Source organism: Anthonomus grandis, chromosome 17, assembly GCF_022605725.1.
Source record: "Anthonomus grandis grandis chromosome 17, icAntGran1.3, whole genome shotgun sequence".
Taxonomy (NCBI): domain Eukaryota; kingdom Metazoa; phylum Arthropoda; class Insecta; order Coleoptera; family Curculionidae; genus Anthonomus; species Anthonomus grandis.
The window spans coordinates 9,095,077-9,114,113 of NC_065562.1; the positions used below are offsets into that span (position 1 = coordinate 9,095,077).

The 19,037-nt window shown below is 29.6% G+C and overlaps 2 protein-coding genes across 3 annotated transcripts in view; one reads left to right on the forward strand and one right to left on the reverse strand.

Annotated features, from left to right (window-relative positions):
• The window catches only part of LOC126746545 (zinc finger CCHC domain-containing protein 8 homolog), a 68,178-nt gene that overhangs the window by 16,925 nt on the left and 32,216 nt on the right, over positions 1 to 19,037 (forward strand). Inside the window, exons 1-3 of one of the 2 annotated variants that reach the window (XM_050454853.1) lie at positions 3,895 to 4,400; positions 17,747 to 17,871; positions 17,931 to 18,288. In XM_050454853.1, the coding sequence (XP_050310810.1) occupies positions 4,097 to 4,400; positions 17,747 to 17,871; positions 17,931 to 18,288 (787 nt within the window). In that variant the 5' untranslated portion in view covers positions 3,895 to 4,096. Of the gene's footprint in view, positions 1 to 3,894; positions 4,401 to 17,746; positions 17,872 to 17,930; positions 18,289 to 19,037 lie in introns of those variants that run through there. The other variant, XM_050454854.1, reaches the window with a different exon arrangement.
• Positions 808 to 3,905, reverse strand: LOC126746544 (uncharacterized). Its single transcript, XM_050454852.1, has 4 exons — positions 3,425 to 3,905; positions 3,137 to 3,253; positions 2,844 to 3,081; positions 808 to 2,645 (listed from the first exon to the last, which is right to left on the reverse strand). The coding sequence occupies exons 1-4, from the start codon at positions 3,663 to 3,665 to the stop codon at positions 866 to 868; spliced, it is 2,376 nt and encodes a 791-aa protein (XP_050310809.1). The 5' UTR covers positions 3,666 to 3,905; the 3' UTR covers positions 808 to 865.

Below are 19,037 nucleotides of genomic sequence, written 5' to 3' on the forward strand. Positions count from 1 at the left end.
AATGCAAAAGTACAAATTATTTTAAAATAGGATAAGAAATAAGCCCAGAAAAAATTAAATCGATTTTAAAAAAATTTGGATTTTTTCGAATATCCTTGTAACCATTCAGAACTTATAATAAATTTTTAAAAGGTGTATTGTTAAGCTCAAACATTTTCAACTTTGCCCCCCTTCATATCACTTATAGATTCCGAGATACTCATATTAAGGGTCACATTTGTATTGGGCTTGAACCCTTAATAATAAATAATTTAGAATTTCTAATAATAAAATCAAGTGACCCAAAACACTCTGCTATCACACTCTTTAAAACCCTCCACACAAGATAGAGTTACTCCATTTTTTTATATTCAATTAATTAATGGTAATAAAAGATAATGAAGCGAAAAATCTTGGGCGATCGATCGAGAGAACACCGAAAAAGCTTCTATTCCTCGACATATAGATGGCGGTAAGAAAGCGAAATTATCCCCTCCACCACGAGGCGTTATATTCCGAGATGTATTCCAACGGACTGTCAACGAAAATTGGGATCAGGGCATGCGCTAAAAGTTCGTGCGTAAATTCAAAATAATAATTTTAATTCTAATTTTGTAATTTACGAATTTAAAATGAAGCTCGTACATACTATGTACTAAAAAATTCAAATAAAAGTATATAAATTCGTAGTTTGTATTTTAATTTTTATTTGACCAATATCTATAATATCATATTATTTGTATAACACATAGAACATAGTAATTGCACCAGTAATTGCTGAAAAATAAATAACAAAAACAGTCACAACTTGCCTATTCTTAAAAAATATCAAAATTAAAAAATATATAACTAGTTACCACTAACCATAACAAAAAATATAGGTTTTTTATATGTAGCTGTGATCAAAAGTAGAGTTAGTTGAAATAAATGGTAATTTTTTGCCTTTTAAAAAGGCAGAAATGTCATCTATTTCTTCTTTATTTGGGTTTTTGATAGCTTCTTTTGCCTTTTTTTTCTTTTTTATTGTAGAAAATAATCGTTTTTGTGGAACAACATTTTGAGAAGCAGATAATTCTTTTATATCCCTAAAAGTTTCTATAGTACTTTGTTTTGAAGTGGGCAATTGAAGTAAATTTTTAGCAGTCTGTATGTTACTGATAACTTGTTGAAAAATATTATCATGGTCAGAATCAAAATCATAACTGTGAACTAATGTTTGTAAATGCGATATTTCTTTTAAAACTCTATCTTTTTGATCACATCTACCAATTGTTTCACCATTAGTTGCTTTAAGAGAGCTTAAGCACTGGTCCATTACACTAACTTCCTCCACCTCATTTATCACATCTACACCCTCATCCAGTATTGAATAGGAATGTAATGAATTAGTATTTACATTATTATTAACAGGGGTTTTTAAAACTACAAAATGAATATGTTTACAAATCACAGTATTGATAAAATAATTTGGACATGTACAACTATATTGGTGAACACATATATCACAAAATTGACAAATTAAACTGCAACATTTTTTTAATAAGGGTATTTGTTTTACAATATATTTATTGAGGTTGTTACTCACAGCCCAAATACCAGGAGTCTGTACAACTAGATCAAAACTAGAAGAAACTGCCATTCTATGGGATTTAAAAATTTCATGGCTCTTGCAAGTGCTTTTTCCTTTTGTATGTTTTATTAGCCGATCTACAGTTTTATCTCTTAAATATTTAAGAGTTGCATGCAACCCTTTATCCAACCTTTTGACACATTTACCGTTTAGGTAAAAATATTTAATAACTTTATGCAAGCTCTCTAGTCGCATATTAGTATTAATTCCACATTCTTGACGAAAATAATACGCCCATTTTTGATAGTTATTAGAGTAATTCTTTTCAAAATATTCTCCAAAAATTTTAGTATGAGCATTTTCACTCATATTATTAATGGCAACCCGTAAATGTTCACAAAATGTATTTATACTGTCAAAATCGGTAGTTTTTTGTAAATATTTTAAAGTTTTATAAACCCAAACCTTATCTTCTTTATTTGAAATTTTACTTAAATTTGTACGCCAGGCACGGTCCACATGCCATGAACAATATAGTTGAAACCTAGATAAACCCATAACTTGAACCCAGCCATTATAAAATGTCCCTGTTATATCTGACATAAACGTATTTGATTTAATTGTACCAACTTTTTGTTTAATTTTGCTAAAGAATATGTTATTAGTAAAGGTGTCTTTTTTATTACTAAACTTAAAGGCAACAGGAAATCCCTCATTAAACTCATCCACTATCATAAGGGTTGTTAATTCAAAATCGTAGTTGTTAAGACCATGCGTGCTAGCTATTGCTATAATATTTTCACCAAATTGCTTAAGAAGTGATGCTTGCAAATCATTCATTATTATTAAGCAAAAGTCTGAATTTACAAAATCCTTTAAAGCCTCTCCTTGGGGTTTATAAAATAACACAGGATTATTTTCTAAAGACCTACACTCCTCCACCCAGATTTCTATACTAATAGCGTCATTCTTATGCTTTACCCCTTCCTTATTGTGAATGTTATATCTTCTTTTAATATTGTCAACGTCTTGCCTTGTTAGTAGATCAACCCTCTTTGTTTCACCACCTATTTTATTTCTTGTATCATCTAGGATCCTGAAAATTTAATTTTTTGAGTAACACTTATGGTTAATTCAAAGTTTAATAATATTGGAGGCCACAATAACATGAAATATAAGTTGATTTCTCATGCTATACGAGGCCAATGTTCAAGAAAAATTATTTTATTTTTAGTTTTAAATATAACAAATTCCGAGACAAATTTTTAACACCTGTATTTATTTTTTTAATTACCTTACTGTTGAGACTCCTACTAATTTTACTGCAATTTGCTTTTTATCCAAACTACTTATTTTTAAATGTTCAATGGCTGTAGAATGACCATAATGTGTTATAATTCGGTGAACCTGAAATTTTCCATTGCTTCTTTTTAATGTTATTTTACTAATGCAATTATATTCCAACTTTGACAACCCTTGTGATTTAATATTTCGTTTTCTCTTTGTTACATCATTTATACTTTTTGATGTTCCTAAAATAAACAATATCAAATTAAACCAGGAACTTAAGGAACTAAAATATATTACCACTTCTATTGCACACAAAATATTGTAATTCACAAGAAGGAGTTTTTTTCTTTCCAGCAAGAACAACATAATTACACAGCTCCCTTTCTTCCAAATCATGTTTCCATGATTGAAATTCTGAAACATACATAATTATAATATTACAATAGCTTGAATTGCTGTTAAATAAAACCTTTTTGACAAAAACTACTTATTATTTTAATTCTTTATCTTTTTAGTTACATGTTTGTATTGACATTGAAGAAATATCTTATTACTTAAAAGAAACCTTTGATTCATAGTTCATACCTTCTAATGACTCAAACTCCAATTTTTCTTCTTCGATTTTCTGATCGTGTTCCTTTTGTAAATGATTGCACAATTGCACATTCCTTGGGTAAGAACACTTACACATTAAACATTTAAATTTAAAAACATTTTCATCGTAAGAATGTTCTTGTATTTGCTTGCCATGGTTTTGGCGACAATGTTTATTTAAGTTAAACTGTGTGCTATATGACTTATCACAAAGTTTGCATATTACCGGCATTACACGATAAATACAAAAAAGTTCAACACGAAACGATTTAACCTCATTTTTAACCTTTACGAGACACGACACTATTGACACTTTTGACGGAATACATTTCGGAATTTAACGCCTCGTCCTCCACACTACACGGAGTGTCAAACATCTGATATGTCATATAAAATGCCGTCATTTTTCCTAGCTTTTTAACTGTTTACTATTTCTGCCTAACCTAAATTCTTTCTTTTTTATACCCAAACTAACATCTATTAATTCTATTAGTTCAATAACTGCGAAAAATCTTAATACGATTATTTCATTCTTATATATGGTACATAAATTCAGTGTGGTGTTCTGTTGTTTCTTTTTCTGTTTATTTATGGTGTAAACCTATCTAAAAAAGGAGTGAATTTTATTGTACTTTGAATCCAATATAGATATTGTTTGTGAAAATGGCAAGTGCAAATGTGAATGAGAAATCGAATCTGCGAAGAAGAAGCTGCTGCGTTTCTGGCTGTAAATCTGTGGACAGTAAAAGGCATAGATTTCCTGGTTTCACTAACAGGCTCGATATGTTTAATATTTGGCTTCAAATTCTGAAGCCGCCAAACCATGAAAATCTAACTAATAAACAAATCTATTTGAAATATTATGTGTGCGAAAACCATTTTACTCCTGATTCATTCATACCCAATTCAAGGAGGGGCCTTAGAGCAGACGCCATACCATCAATTAACCTCCCAGGCCTAATACAAGGTAAGTTAGAATGGTCTTTGTAACAAGTAGCCCCAGTAAAGGTTGTAAGCTTAAAATCATGAATTTAAGCAGTATTAATCTGTGTAACAGTTAGTATGAACAGCTTTAAAGTTTATAATTTTGCCCATATTTTTATTTATTTATCAAAAACAAATGGGATGTTAACAGGCCGAAAGGCCAAAGGAACATAAATTATAAAGCTTTTCAGGTGTACTTAACTAAGAAATAATACAAGAGCAAAAATACAGTTAAGTGCTAAGTTTCTGATTTAGTGTTCTTGTTGATTAGATTTTTTTTTTAAACATGGAATTTTATAAGGAAAGCATACAACCGAATGGCAAATTCTTTGCTACATTGGTTCTGTACAGACTGGAAACAAATAAGAATTTTGAAAATGTTGCTGAGATATAATAAAATAATAATAAATTTATTAGCAATAAATAGCATTACAATCATAGTAACATATATCTATAAATATATATTTATGGTAAAGCACCTAGCTGAATGAACAGCTGTATGTGCCGATATAAATTTACATAAATCTATTATAACTTATTAGAGTGTATTCAAATAATACCAATTTTAATAATTTTCTAATTGTATCATTATGAACTAAAATTAAACCTACACCTATTCTATACATATACATCAAATATCTTATTATTTTTTTTTTTTTTTAGTTTGATTATATGACTTTCCCACTTCAAGTTTTTGTCAATTATTATACCGAAATATTTTGTATTATTTACTTCCTTAATATCAGTTTCAAAATTTAGTACCGTGATACACAAATATCTAGGGCGATTTGCTGCAGAGGCAGAGAAAGCTATGTAATTAGATTTGTTTAAATTAAGTGTTAATGTATGATGATCCAGCCAGTGTTTTATTTTTATTAATCGCGTCTGTGCCTTTTCTTTCACAGTCTCCCAAGTCTCTCCCGAGAAAAGCACAACAGTATCGTCAGCATAGGATATTGTAACAGCATTAACATCCAGATCTGTCAAGGAATTTAGATAGGAGATAAATAATATGGGACCAAGAAGAACACAGGAATTTTTATGCTCATTGGCTCACTGAAAGTGTCTCTAATTTTCACTATTTGTTTGCGGTCATTAAGATATGATTCAAATAGTTGTAACACATTGCCTCTAATTCCATAATTCTCTAACTCCTCGTTAAGTAGTTTTCTATGGGGCACTGTGTCGAATGCCTTAGCTAAATCTAAGAAAATTTCAATGCTTTTGTTACCCATGTTTATATTGGTTGTTATTTCTGATACTAACTTATATATTGCATCAAACTGATTTTTTGAAATAATGCAGTTTTCCCCAAAGAAAGCAAGAAGTTTTTCTTTAAAACACTCACTTATATACCTTAGCAAAAAAATTTACAACCATGTTCCTCTATGTATCAGACAAATTTTAGAAGTTAAGAGATTCAAAAAAGAATTAAAATCACTTTTATTATCCAGGGCATATTATAGCCTTGACGATTTTTTCAATGATACCTTTTAACCTGTGCTCTGACATCATTTTAGTGTTTTAGTTTTGTTTCCTGTTAAATAATTTAATTTACTTCTTCTAAATTCTGTTTTATTGACAGCTTTACTTATTTTTTAATGAAATTTATCAAAAAGATGCTTTTTTTTTTCTCAATCTGTTTTGTTATGATTAATTTTGGTAATGTGTGTAAATGTTATGGTAAAGTGTTTTAGATGTTATGTTTGTTTGAAATTTGAAATTTAAAGTAAATTTGGAATTTTTTAGTTTTTAGGATGCTTGTACACAAGATTTTGTTGTCTTACGTAATATAGCACATTTTCTTTCTTTCTTTCTTTCAAATATCTTACCAAAATTATTCATAACACTTATAGGTCTAAAATTGTTATTGTCATGTTTATTTCCTGACTTATAAATTGGTGTAAGAATAGTTGTTTTAAATTGGATAGGAATATTACTGGTCTTAAATAAAATTTATAATATGTATAAGTGGTTTTAATATGTAAACGTGAATATTTTTTATTAGTTTACTTGGAATTTTGTCAATTCTCGGGGAGCTATTATTTTTTAAAGAATTTATATTTTTGATTAGTTCATTGATTTGTACTGGATATAGAAAAATCGGACAGTTATTACTAATTTTACTATCCATATTGACTTTTCTATTTACAATTCTGTCTGCCATATGTACTCCAACATTAATAAAATAATCATTGCAATAGTCTGCCATATTTTTGTCATTTTCAAAACTTTGTCCATTGTTATTAAACTTATACATTTTTTTAATATTATTTTTGTTTTTATTTATTTTGTTATTGTAATAGTCATATTTGCATTTTATAAGTATTTTACTAAAGGTGTTACGATAAGTCTTGTCTGATCTTCCATTACATTATTTTCTTTATTTTTTAATAATTTTTCTTAAGTTTGTCTCTTTTTTTTATTGACTCTATGATGCCATTTGTAATTCATGGTTTTATCTTATTATAGTTTCGTACAGTGATTATTTTTGAGGATAATGATTCATTGTAAAATTTCATAAATATATAATAGAATCAGTCAGTCGCTTCTTGTGAATCATTAGAATTTAGAACTGATTGCCAATTTTCTATTTGTAATTTCTCAGTGAATTTAATGTCATCAATTTGCTCTATTTTTATTTATTTTATCTTATTTCTTTTATTAATGGTATCATTAGTCTGGTTTGTTATATTTAGTATGATTGGATAGTGATCAGTTAAGTCAGAATTTAATACAAATGAGTTAAAATTCAACTTATTTGTTTTTAATTTCCTTCGCACAAAGAAATGATCAATACAACTAGCAGACACCCATGTCACCCTCATAGGACAATTAATATAGGGCAGAAATCCATATTTGTACAATGTTGATAAATACAAATTAACTTGATTGTTGATGATTATCAGAAATATCAAAGTTAGGATTACCAATAAAGATATCGATGTCACTCTTTAAATTATCTATAAAATAGGAATTTACATCCTCAATAAAATCGTTTTCGTTGGTGGATGGTGGCCTATATAAACCAGTTATACCAAAGCATACACCTGATGTCTAAGTTTATTTTACTGATAGTAGACTACTAGAGATTTAGGTAATGTAATGTCGACGATTTTAACATTTAAATTTACTTTAGTATAAATTAACATTCCATCGTTTTTATTGTATTTAGCGTTATTATAATAGACATTATACCCAGGTATATTAAATTGATTGCAATGCGAATCACAGAGTTAAAAACATTCTCCTAAAATCATCACATCACAAAAGGATAATTTAAAACTTCAGAACTGTTTTGAGTGTATTGATTGTCCATTGTAGTCTATTTTACTTTTTAGGATGTTAACCGCATATCTATAGAAAGAACATTCAATATTACTTGCTTCATGATCAATATTATAGTTTGTTTTAAACTTTTTGTTGGCTTTAGCACAGTTTACAAATTTTTTGGACACTCGCGAGACTCATCTCGTCTCTGGACCACTGCAATATTCACATATAGTTAAATTATTGCACTATGTATTTTTATGGTAGAATTTTTCGCATTTAAAACACCGTTGTACACTAATGTCTTCATAGACTCTGTATCTTTGCCACTGTAGAAAAACCTTTCTGCATTCCATAAATTTATGAAAAAGCTCGGCCGAGCATTCAGGAAAGATTGTTTTATTCTAGTTGTTTTTAAATTCCCTAATGTATGTAATTGTTAGTTCATCATTTATTTCAATAAATTGGTTTTGCTCCCTTAATGCTTTCTCTATCTCATCCTTAGACATATCTCCCTCAACACCTACAATTTTAATTCTGGGTTTTCGCAATTTGGTGATGAATACTTCATATTCATTACCTAGTGTTTTTTCAGCTTCTTCTTGCAATTTTTCTATATTTTCCTTTGTTTGACACTTTATTACTACACTACCTGCTTTTGCTTCTCTTGTATCTGTTACACTGACTTTCAGCTCCTCTGTTGGTAAATGGAAAGATATTTGAGATATCAGATAACTCAATTCAATATAATAGTTATAGTAAAATAGTATTTTATAGAGAACACGTGTGTGTGAGAGTGCTGTGTTTGAAGAGAATAATCAAATTCAAATTAATTAAAAAAATATACATGTTTGCAGAAAAATTATTTAGTCAGTTTACAATTCCTATAGGTCAAAAAATATCTTTCTAGTACCTAGATACCTTACCTGTATGTACTCTTGAGGTTACATATTATTTGATACAGCAATAGTGTATTTGTTTTCTGTCCTGGTTTAACAGATACCCACCACCATATTACACCTACCTACATACACCTACCCAAAACTAACAAATTAAAACAACATTTTTTAAAGGAGATAATTATTGAGAAAGTACCTGAACTAGATCTTTTGTTAAACAGTTGTAAGTTATTTATTGATCTTATTATAATTAGCAACAAGTTATAAAGTTTTGGAGCTGCATAATTAAGCATAAGAAATCTAAGGTGAATTGTTTGATTATTTTTAATAGGTAGAGTAAGAAAATTGTTAGATATCTGTCTTGTGTTGTGGTTGTGTTTTAAATATGTGAGAAAATTTTTGTTCTTATGGGTAAATGAGATGAAAATTTATTTATTAAAAAGTAATCCCATCAATGGAAACACCATCTGGACCTGAACTTGGAATGTTATCAAATTCCTTTTTTATATTGGGAATACTATTATTTACCCTAGTCCAAAAGCAAGCACTAAGATTATTTGGGCTATTCTGTTTATATACAATGAAAAAAAAATGAGCAAAATTGAGCAAAACCCTCTACAATTTCCTCACATCCCGAGAATTCATTATTATTGTAATTCATCAAATTAGGTATTCTATTTACCTCTCTATCGTTACTTAAATTAAACTGAAAACTTTTAGGGCCAGTATAAAGCTGCTGATCTAACTTCAAAAGGTAATTTTGTTAGCAAATATCACACCAAATTTTACATCTTGCTCTGAGATTAGAAAAATTTAAATAGTCAGCTGCTCGATTACGGGCCCTGTAACACTCATGAGCCCTTTTCTTTAACTTAAACAATGATTTCAATTCAGCCAAAGACAAAGTCAAAAAGTAGCTTTATTTGAAACAAACAAAATAATGTTGTGTACAAAGCCTTATTTTTTAATTCTTAATTTCTAAGTTAATTAATATACAAAGCAAATTCATTATTCTTTTGCTTTTAATTTGCATATAAAATAAGAGAGGTTAAACCATTGTAGGCCATATAAAGATTTAATCAAATAACATAAAAAACATTCAACAAAACTACAAAAAAAAGTACTATTAACTAATTGAGAGAGTCATTTAAATATTCCTGCAAGGAATAATATGATTTTATTAATAATAGTTTATTTAATTCTTTCGAAATTTCCTTGCACAGTGTTGTTTTCTTAATGAGAGGGGGAAATGATTAAATAGTTTTTTTCCGTTATAAATTATGGACTTTTTCACTCTCTCAGACCTCGGTATAGGTAAATTCAAAGTCAAAATATACTTTATTTGCTAAGTTTACAAACTTGTGCTAAAAGCTTCCTAGTTCTAGAATTTTTAATACTAGTAGTTATTTGGTTATACAGGATAAAAACAGGATACGGAATTGATTTTGATTGTACATAGGAGCATATTTTATATCTTCAACATAACATATAACATATCTTCAATTCCTTAATAAAGACTTTGACATAATTGGTTTATCAGAAACTAATAATATTAAGCATAAAACACAAAATTTAAATATTCCAGGATATCACCTTTGCTATAATGAAAGTTGTGTTAGTAAGTGTGATGGGTTTGTTTTTTACATAAGAAGGGAGTTTTTTGTTAGTGCTGAAATAAAAAAGATAAATGACTGTAGTTTCTTAAGGGCTGTGTTGGTTAAAAATAGTATTAATATTGGTATTACTGGCTTTTATCGTTGTCATAATATAGAAAAATTAGATTTTCTATCGAGCTTGGAGAATTATCTTCATAACCATAAACAAATATGCAATAGAAATTTTCTGTGGTGATATTAATTTGAATCTCTTAAATGAAAGGTGTAATATTGTTAATAATTATTTAAACTTAATGTTATCAAAAGGGTTTTTGAGTAAAATTAATGTTGGTACTAGGGGACCGGGTGATTGTCTAACTTGTCTTGATCACATTTTTGTCAGGTCAAAATTCACCTCCGAAGCTGTTGTTTTAAGAGCAGGGTTCTCAGACCATTTCCCTATTTTGTTAAATTTTAATATTCCTCTGTTAAGTAGTAATAATATTGGTTCTAGACTAATTAAACATTTGGATAAGTCTCAACTTAGTCTAAGACTTAATTCAGAAGACTGGCAGGATGTTTTGAGTGAAAGAAACCCAAATGTGTGTTCTTCAAATTTTATCAATAAAATAACTAACCATATTAAATATATAGTTCTGAGAAGTATGCAAAGCAATGCAAGCACAGAAGTTTAAAACCTTGGGTAACAAGAGGCATTTTGAATTCAAGAAGACATGATTATTTAAAGAAATGTTTATCATTAAATCCTCTAAATATTGATTATAAAACCCAATTTATAGAATATCGAAAAATGCTTACTAAAGTGTTAAATGTTGCTTCTTATTTTAAAGGCCTCTTTTCCTCTCACTCAGGGGATCCTAGGTTGACCTGGCAGACTATCAAAAAATGTACAACTGAAGACTTTTCTGGCGGCAACAATGACATTAAACATATTAAAAGTAAAGCAGGCTATTCTCTTACTACTGATCCATGAATTGCTGAGGAGTTTAACAAATTCTTTAGTTCTGTGGGGTCTAACTTGGCTAGCAAAATAAATAATTGTAATGACTACAACTTCCCTAGTATAAGGGCCAACAATAACTTCTTTTTAAATTAAAGTACGAAACTTCTAGCACTGTTGATAAAATTTCTAATGAAATAATGAAACTAAATTTAAATCTCTCTTAAAACCTTTGACTTATTTAATAAACCAAATTTTTTTATCTGGAATTTATCCTGATATTCTTAAAAAAACAATTATTATCCCTCTTTTCAAGGCTGGTAGTAGGGAAGAACCGTCTAATTATAGACCAATTGCTCTTACTAGTTCAGTTAGTAAATTAATTGAAAAATGCCTAAAATTACGACTCACTCAATTTATAAATAAGTATCATTTGTTATCTAATGAGCAGTATGGCTTTAGGGAAAATTGCAGTACAGAGGACGCACTTATAAAGGTAACCAACCACATTGTCTCTGGTTTAAACTCGGGTATGAAATGCATGACCATTTTTATTGATTTAGCCAAAACCTTTGACACTGTGCCCCACCATATTTTGCCGAAACGTCTAGGTGATCTGGGTATAATTGGATTACCAAATCAATTATTAAAATCGTTTTTTGGAAATTAGGCAACAGTTACACTGTACATCAATGGTCTTTTTTCAGTTATCCCAAAAGATAGTGTAGTATGTTTTGCTGATGACACCTGCTTAATAATTGAAGATAGCAGTTGGGAGGGAGTCAAAAATAAAGCTAAGTCATTAATATCAAGGGTAAAAAATTGGTTTGATTTCAGTGTTCTAACTTTAAATACCGACGAAACAAAGTTTATGTGTTATGCCAAAAATAATTCTAGCCTGCCAGGTTACACTACATTAAGAATTCATAACTTTGATTGCGAAAATTACAATTTTTGCCAGTGTAAGACTAAAATTGATTGTGTCAATAGTGTAAAATATTTGGGAGTATTGTTTGACAACTTACTAAAATGGAATGTACATATTGATTACATAATTGGTAAAATATGTAAGTTGTTGTATAAGTTTTACATATTAAGGCATCCTTTGTTAAAAAAGACAATCTTGTCATTTTATAAAACTCTAGCGGAGTCTGTACTTGGTTATGGTATAAGTGTATGGGGTGCTTCTTATAGGTCTGTTCTTGATCCTCTTGTTATTGCTCAAAAAGCATTGCTGAAAGTTTGTTTATTTAAAAATAAATTGTACCCATCAACTGATTTGTTTAGTGAGGCAGGAGTTTTTCAGCTGCATCACATTTATGTAAATTCAGTTACAAGACTTCTTTGTAATAATAAAATAGCTAAAAGTAGACCAGTATGGCCTTTGGCAACCAGGTTTCAAAGTAACAATCCTCTATCCTTTCCTAAAATAAATTTTACTTTTACTAAAAGATCATTAATTTATACAGCTCCAAAAATTTACAATATGATGCCTCTTGATTTGAGAAATAAACCTTGTGCCAGGATCAATACATTATATAGAATAAAAACTTGGATCATTCATATTAATATTGAGCAATTGTTTGCTTAATGTTAATTGTTGCTAGCTTGTAATCACTATACTGTTCATATAATATTAGTAGTTAATTGTGTTTCCAACTGTATTCTTAGTTACTTTGTATTATTATTTTTTCGAAATAAACATTATTATTATTATTATTATTATTATTATAAAAACAAAGAAAAATATTTATATAAATATATTTATAGGGTGATCAGTTCAGAACAAGACATGTTTCTCTTGCAAGATGATCTGAATAGATTGTGTGAATGGTGTGTTGTTAATAATGTGGCTTTGAATGTGGGTAAATGCTGTTACATTAGTTTCTATAAAAGAAACAAACAGGTAATTTTCTACTATACTATTGATAATGTTAATCTTAGGTACACTGAAGTAGTAAAGGACCTTGGTACCTTTTTTGATGAACAATTGAATTTTAATACCCATGTGAATACTATTATAACTAAAGCATCTAAGGTCCTTGGATTTGTCCTGCGCAATTATAAAGACCTGTCAGTTGAAACTTGCAAAAGGTTGTGCATATCACTTGTTGGAGTATGGATCAATAATTTGGTCTCCTCTTTACATGAATAATTGTGTGGCACTGGAGAGAGTTCAAAATAAATTTGTACGAATCTGCCTTTATAAACTTTGCATTCCAGTTCCTAATGACCACTGAGAATGATTTGGTGTTTATTTATAAACTTTTGAATGGCCTTGTGATTTTTCCCGAACTACTTAATAAAATTTCATTTAATATTCCACACCGTAATCTGAGGTTAAATCGATTGTTTTCTTTGCCTTATCATCGTACCAACTATGCTGTGCACTTGCCTGTCAAAAGAACCTTGAGGCTGGTAAACTCTACTGGAATTGAAGTTTTGGGAATTTCCTTATTGCATTTTAGGAGTCTTATTAAGACTTTGTAGGATTTTGTTTTTTGAAAACATTTTACTGGATATAACATACTAACTAAAATTTTAACTCCGGCTATAACGTTCAATATTTTTGCCCGATTGACAGTAATTTAATGTAATGTATATAAGCAGAGTAATTTTCCACCTCTGTCGAGGATTCCCATTAATCGATACTGAGAAGTTTCTCTGTCGTCGCGCGTTGGCACCGAGGCCGCCGGAGTTTCCAGTTCTCGAGAATTTTTATAGAACATGCAAAATGAGATGACCGGTTGTTTTAGATTGGACATTGCGTGTTATTGTGAGAGTGCGAGTTTTTGTAGTTTTTTTGGTAAAATGACGGATAAGTCAGAGCTATAAATTTTAAAGAAAAAGTAGACATCATTAAAAGTATTGAAAGTGGCATTAACAAATCGGAAATTGCGAGAAGGAAAAATATGGCAAAAACAACAGTTTCTACAATTGGAGCAATCGTGAAAAAATCAAGCAAGCAAGTGAAAAAAATCGCAAAGAATTAAGAAAATTAGGAATCCCGTACGCCCAGATGTGGATCAAGCTCTTATTCGATGGTTTGAGGTGAGAAGAACCGAAAATATTCCTATAAGTGGACCACTTTTAAAAGCAAAAGCGGAAGATTTATCCAAGGGATTACACGGTGGAGATTTTAAGTGCTCTACGGGTTGGCTCGAGCGTTTTAAAGTTCGTCACAACATCAATGTCGGCAAAGTGTCCGGTGAAGCAGGAGATGTTAGCAGGGAAGCTGTGGTGAACTGGTTAACCGAGAAATGGCCAGGTATTGCACAAAATTACAGCTGTGAAGATATTTTTAATGGGGATGAGACCGGACTATTTTACAAGATGACTCCAGACCGTACACTGAAATTTAGAGGAGAAAAGTCATGTGTGGGAGGCAAACAATTAAAGCTAAGATACACCGTTTGGGTTTGTGCAAATATGACAGGTAGTGAAAAATGTAAACTTCTTGTCATTGGTAAATACGAACGACCGAGGTGCCTGTTATTTATAAATCGAATAGACGCGCATGGATGACTTCAGACATTTTTATTAATTATTTGAACGAGTGGGATGAAAAACTAAGAGGTCAAAAAAGAAAAATATTGCTTCTAGTGGACAATTGTGCAGCTCATCCAAAGAATGTAGATCTGACAAATATCAGATTAGAATTTTTGCCTCCCAATTGCACTTTTGTCATACAACCAATGGATCAAAGCATAATAAAATGCCTAAAAGTTCATTACCGTAGATATTTTATGTATCGCCTAATTCAAGCATTGGATAGTAAGGAAACGTTTAATCTAACAATTCTAGACTCGATAAAAATAATTGCGAAATCTTGGAATGAGTTCACAAAAAACGATTCAAAACTGCTTTCGACATGCTAGTCGAGTGAAATCGATCGAGGAGTTTGATTCAGATGATGACTTGCCACTGAATCAGTGGTATGAGAAATATAAAAGTGTTGATGATGATGATGACTGGGATATTCCGCTAAGTTATTGGTTGCAAAATCACTGCCAAGACGTAACTACTGTAGAAAAATATCTTCCTGAACTAGATAATTTTACGACCATCGACGATAATCTGGTAGCAACGGAGACCTTAACGGATTGCGACATTATTGCCGAAGTTATAGAATCAAACTGTTCAACGAATGATTTAAGTTCCGATAACGAAAGCGGCGATGATGATGGACCACTGAACGAACCCATTCCAAGTTATTGTGAAGCACTTGTGCAATTAAATTTGTTACGAATTTCTTACAATATACTGATTACGGATCTGATACAATTTTACAAGCCTCGTTAAAAGTTGAGAAGCACATCGGGAATTTCAAATTGTGTAAAAAAAATCAGCAAACAAAAATAACACGTTACTTTTTTGAAAAATCGTAACTAATAAATAGTACATATTTATTTTGATTACATATGTATATGTATCCTGAAAACATCTTGTCGGACTTGCATTGTCTTATTTATTTAATGTATCAGTTTACACTTGATAACGGTTGGAGATACTTACCAACCGAAACGTCGTGTTACATTAAATAAATAAGACAATGCAAGTCCGACAAGATGTTTTCACTGTACCATTGTCTACCACCTTCAAAAACATATATGTATCCTATTTTAATGTTATATGTTACATATTAATATTATATCTTTTTTTGTATTTAATACTTAGAATGTATTTTTTGTTAATTTAGTCCTTTAATTAAAACAAATAAATCTTTACATATTTATTTTTATGGGTTTCTTTTATAGCGTACCTCCGGTTATAAAGTACTAATTTTATTCACCCTAGAGGGTACGTTATAACCGGAGTTCACTGTAGAAAAATTTTTTTAATGGGGTTGATCCCGTGTATTACTTAAATAAATAAACAAATAAAAAAACTAAAAAAGAAGAAAAGAAAAGGCTAAAAAAACTAACGTAAAACAAGAATAATAATAAAAAAAAAAAGATTAACAGATATATAACTAATTTTAAATATTAAAATACCATTCAATGCTGTAGTAAGCTTTTGGTAAGATTAATTTCTTTAGTTCCCTCCGAAACTTTTTAAGGTCTGTAACAGTCCTAATAGAAAAAGGAACATGATTAAATATTTTACGTCTAATAAATATAACAGTTTCTCGTAAGTGGAGGAGTTAAAGATAGCAAAAAAATCCGTCTTGTGTTATATTTTTAACTATCTTAATTTTAGTACTTTTCTTAAATCAACTTCCTTATATTACTTAATTCAATCAAAAAAGCAATAAGTGAATTTGAATTCTGATGGTGGAGTATCAAATTCTCATTTGGATTAAAAAAAAAAAAAAAATTAATATTGACATTTATACATTTTAATCATACCTGGAATTATAAACCCCAACTTTTTTTGAAAACCACACTTAAAATTATAGAAAAAAATGATCTAGTTTCGACATTAAAACGTGTGGGGAAACATTACATTGCAGTACATTTTTTACAGTAAAATAAATTCTGGAAAATTCGTTTTTTGATGCTTTTATATTTGGGTTGGCTTGGATTGGAATGGGTTAAATTGGAATGATACACATTTTAAGTCTTTTTGTGCAATTAATAAATATTAAAATATATTTTTGTTTTTTTTTTAGGAAAAAAATGTCTGGTAAAATAACACTTATTTTTAAGCTTTTCCTATAATTTTAGGTGCAATTTTCAGAAAAGTTGCTAAATTAGACCTTTACCAAAAGATCTTTATGAGGGATATTTTTTAATTATTACAAAAAAATGATTGGAAGTTTTAATACTACCATAGCTGATAGGAGTTTTTAACTAAAGAAGAGTGTGGGATAGGGAGACCTAAACTATCTCTTTTTATTCTCACTATTTTTTGTTATGACTAGAGTGATATTCAACAAGGCTGTCAAGTGCTAGAATCATATTTCATTTATCTGAAGGGACTTTTTGCTACTGTCTACTGAGTTTATCCATGATAAACTCCATAGTTGATTGTATCTTCTCGAAGTTTGGTTAATGTCAGAGATTTTTAGTGTCATATAACCTCCAATTGTATGTTTGTAAATGTCAGCATGGTTTAATGTATGTGGCTTTTTAGTAACCATAATCATAGATAGCAATTAGGGATATAAATATTTCCAACTGACAGGAAAGTGAATTGTAGCTACAAATATGTTGAATTTTCAGGTTTGACAAAGTGCTGCTAATTACAACTTCTTACATATGTATTTTTTATAAGAACTTTAATGTTAGGAAAGTATTTTATTTTGTAGCCACTATTATTAATTTATAATATTAATATGTAAAGTTTATTGGTTTTGATTAGTGTTTTTTATTTGCAAATTACATAAACAGGTATTAATCAAATATCAATATTTTTTAATCTTCACTTTTGACAAAATGTTTACCCCATCTTAGCAGAATATCAGTTAGTAATCATTAATCAGTTGACATTTATTGTATAAATTAGACTCTTTTACATTCATGTTTAAGTTTCTTCCTTTAAATTTTAGAAGAAATATTTTCTATTGGTCCTATAAAAAACATTCCTTAAGTGATTGAAAGATGTTTCATCAATTTCTTATTTTCCTAAATCTGCAAGATTAACACACTCTTTTTTTTTTCAGAAGAGCCACCCCAAAATAATATCATAAAAGATGAATCTATGGAAACTATTGAAATTATTGACTCTTTTTCAGTGAATGAAATCAAACCAGATGTTATTGATATTTCAGATACTGATGGAGATAAGGTAGAAAAATATTTAAATATCCAGTTTAAATATTTTAAGTAACATAAAAATATTTTTAGGAAACTGCCTTACCTCAAACCGAGTCCACTATCATAGAACCACGCTTATCTCCCCAAACGTCAAAATATGATGATAGCATAATTTGTATAGATGACACCATTGAAGATGGTGAAGTGAATGAAACTATGCAGGAAGAAGAATCCGATTTTAACTCTCCAATAGTCACAATTAAATTCAAGAATAAATCAATTGCTGATACCTATAAGATTAAATTTATGAAATTGTTTCAAAGTTTTGTGGAACTTATTACTAAAAATGTTGATGACGTAACCATAAATATATTTAGAGATGAAAATATAAATCCAAAGGAGTGGGTAGTTTTGGATCATACTGTTTGTGTACCTAATGAGGAGGAAGGTAAGCAATTTTTTGTTAATTATAGTGTTGTATACAATTTTCAAATATACTCGCCGGCACAAAATTCCGCCACCCTGAAATATTGGCCAAGTTTGATGTTTTATTTATTTTTTATCAGATCTCACGATTTTGCCATCAGTTTTTAGATACATTTGTTGTGATTTTTTAAAATCATTTTGTAAAGTAGCATTTTTCGATTAGGCTATATTATACAGGGTGTCCAAGATAAGAATCCTAAGCATGGGGATCTCGGTACCTGTTGGAGATACAGCTTCGGTTAAATTAGGAAAAAGTTGTGCACTTTGAAGCGTATTTACATGCCGTTGAGAAACTTCAAAAATTTCCATGGCCTGCTGAGATATTTGGAAAAAACGGAAATTTGCCAATATCGATTTTATTTTTTCCTGGCTTTATTTTAAAAGATATCAAAAAACTATTGACACTTTTGAAGTAGTACGTGATGGCGCTTTTAAATTTTATATCCGACGTTTCGTTTCCAAGAAACCACCATCAACTTTATTTTTTTATATGGCGCGAAAAGAAAGTACACCCTGTATCTGATTCCATTTTTTATTACAAATTCAATGATGTATCACATGTCACATTTTTTTTGTTAGTTAAAAGGAAAAATACAATTTTTCTTTTTTTTTAAACATATTATTAAGTAGGCTTTGGAAACAAATGCTTTGACACTTTGACGTAAATACCTTTTACCCTGTCACATATTTTTTATTAAATATTAATTGCCG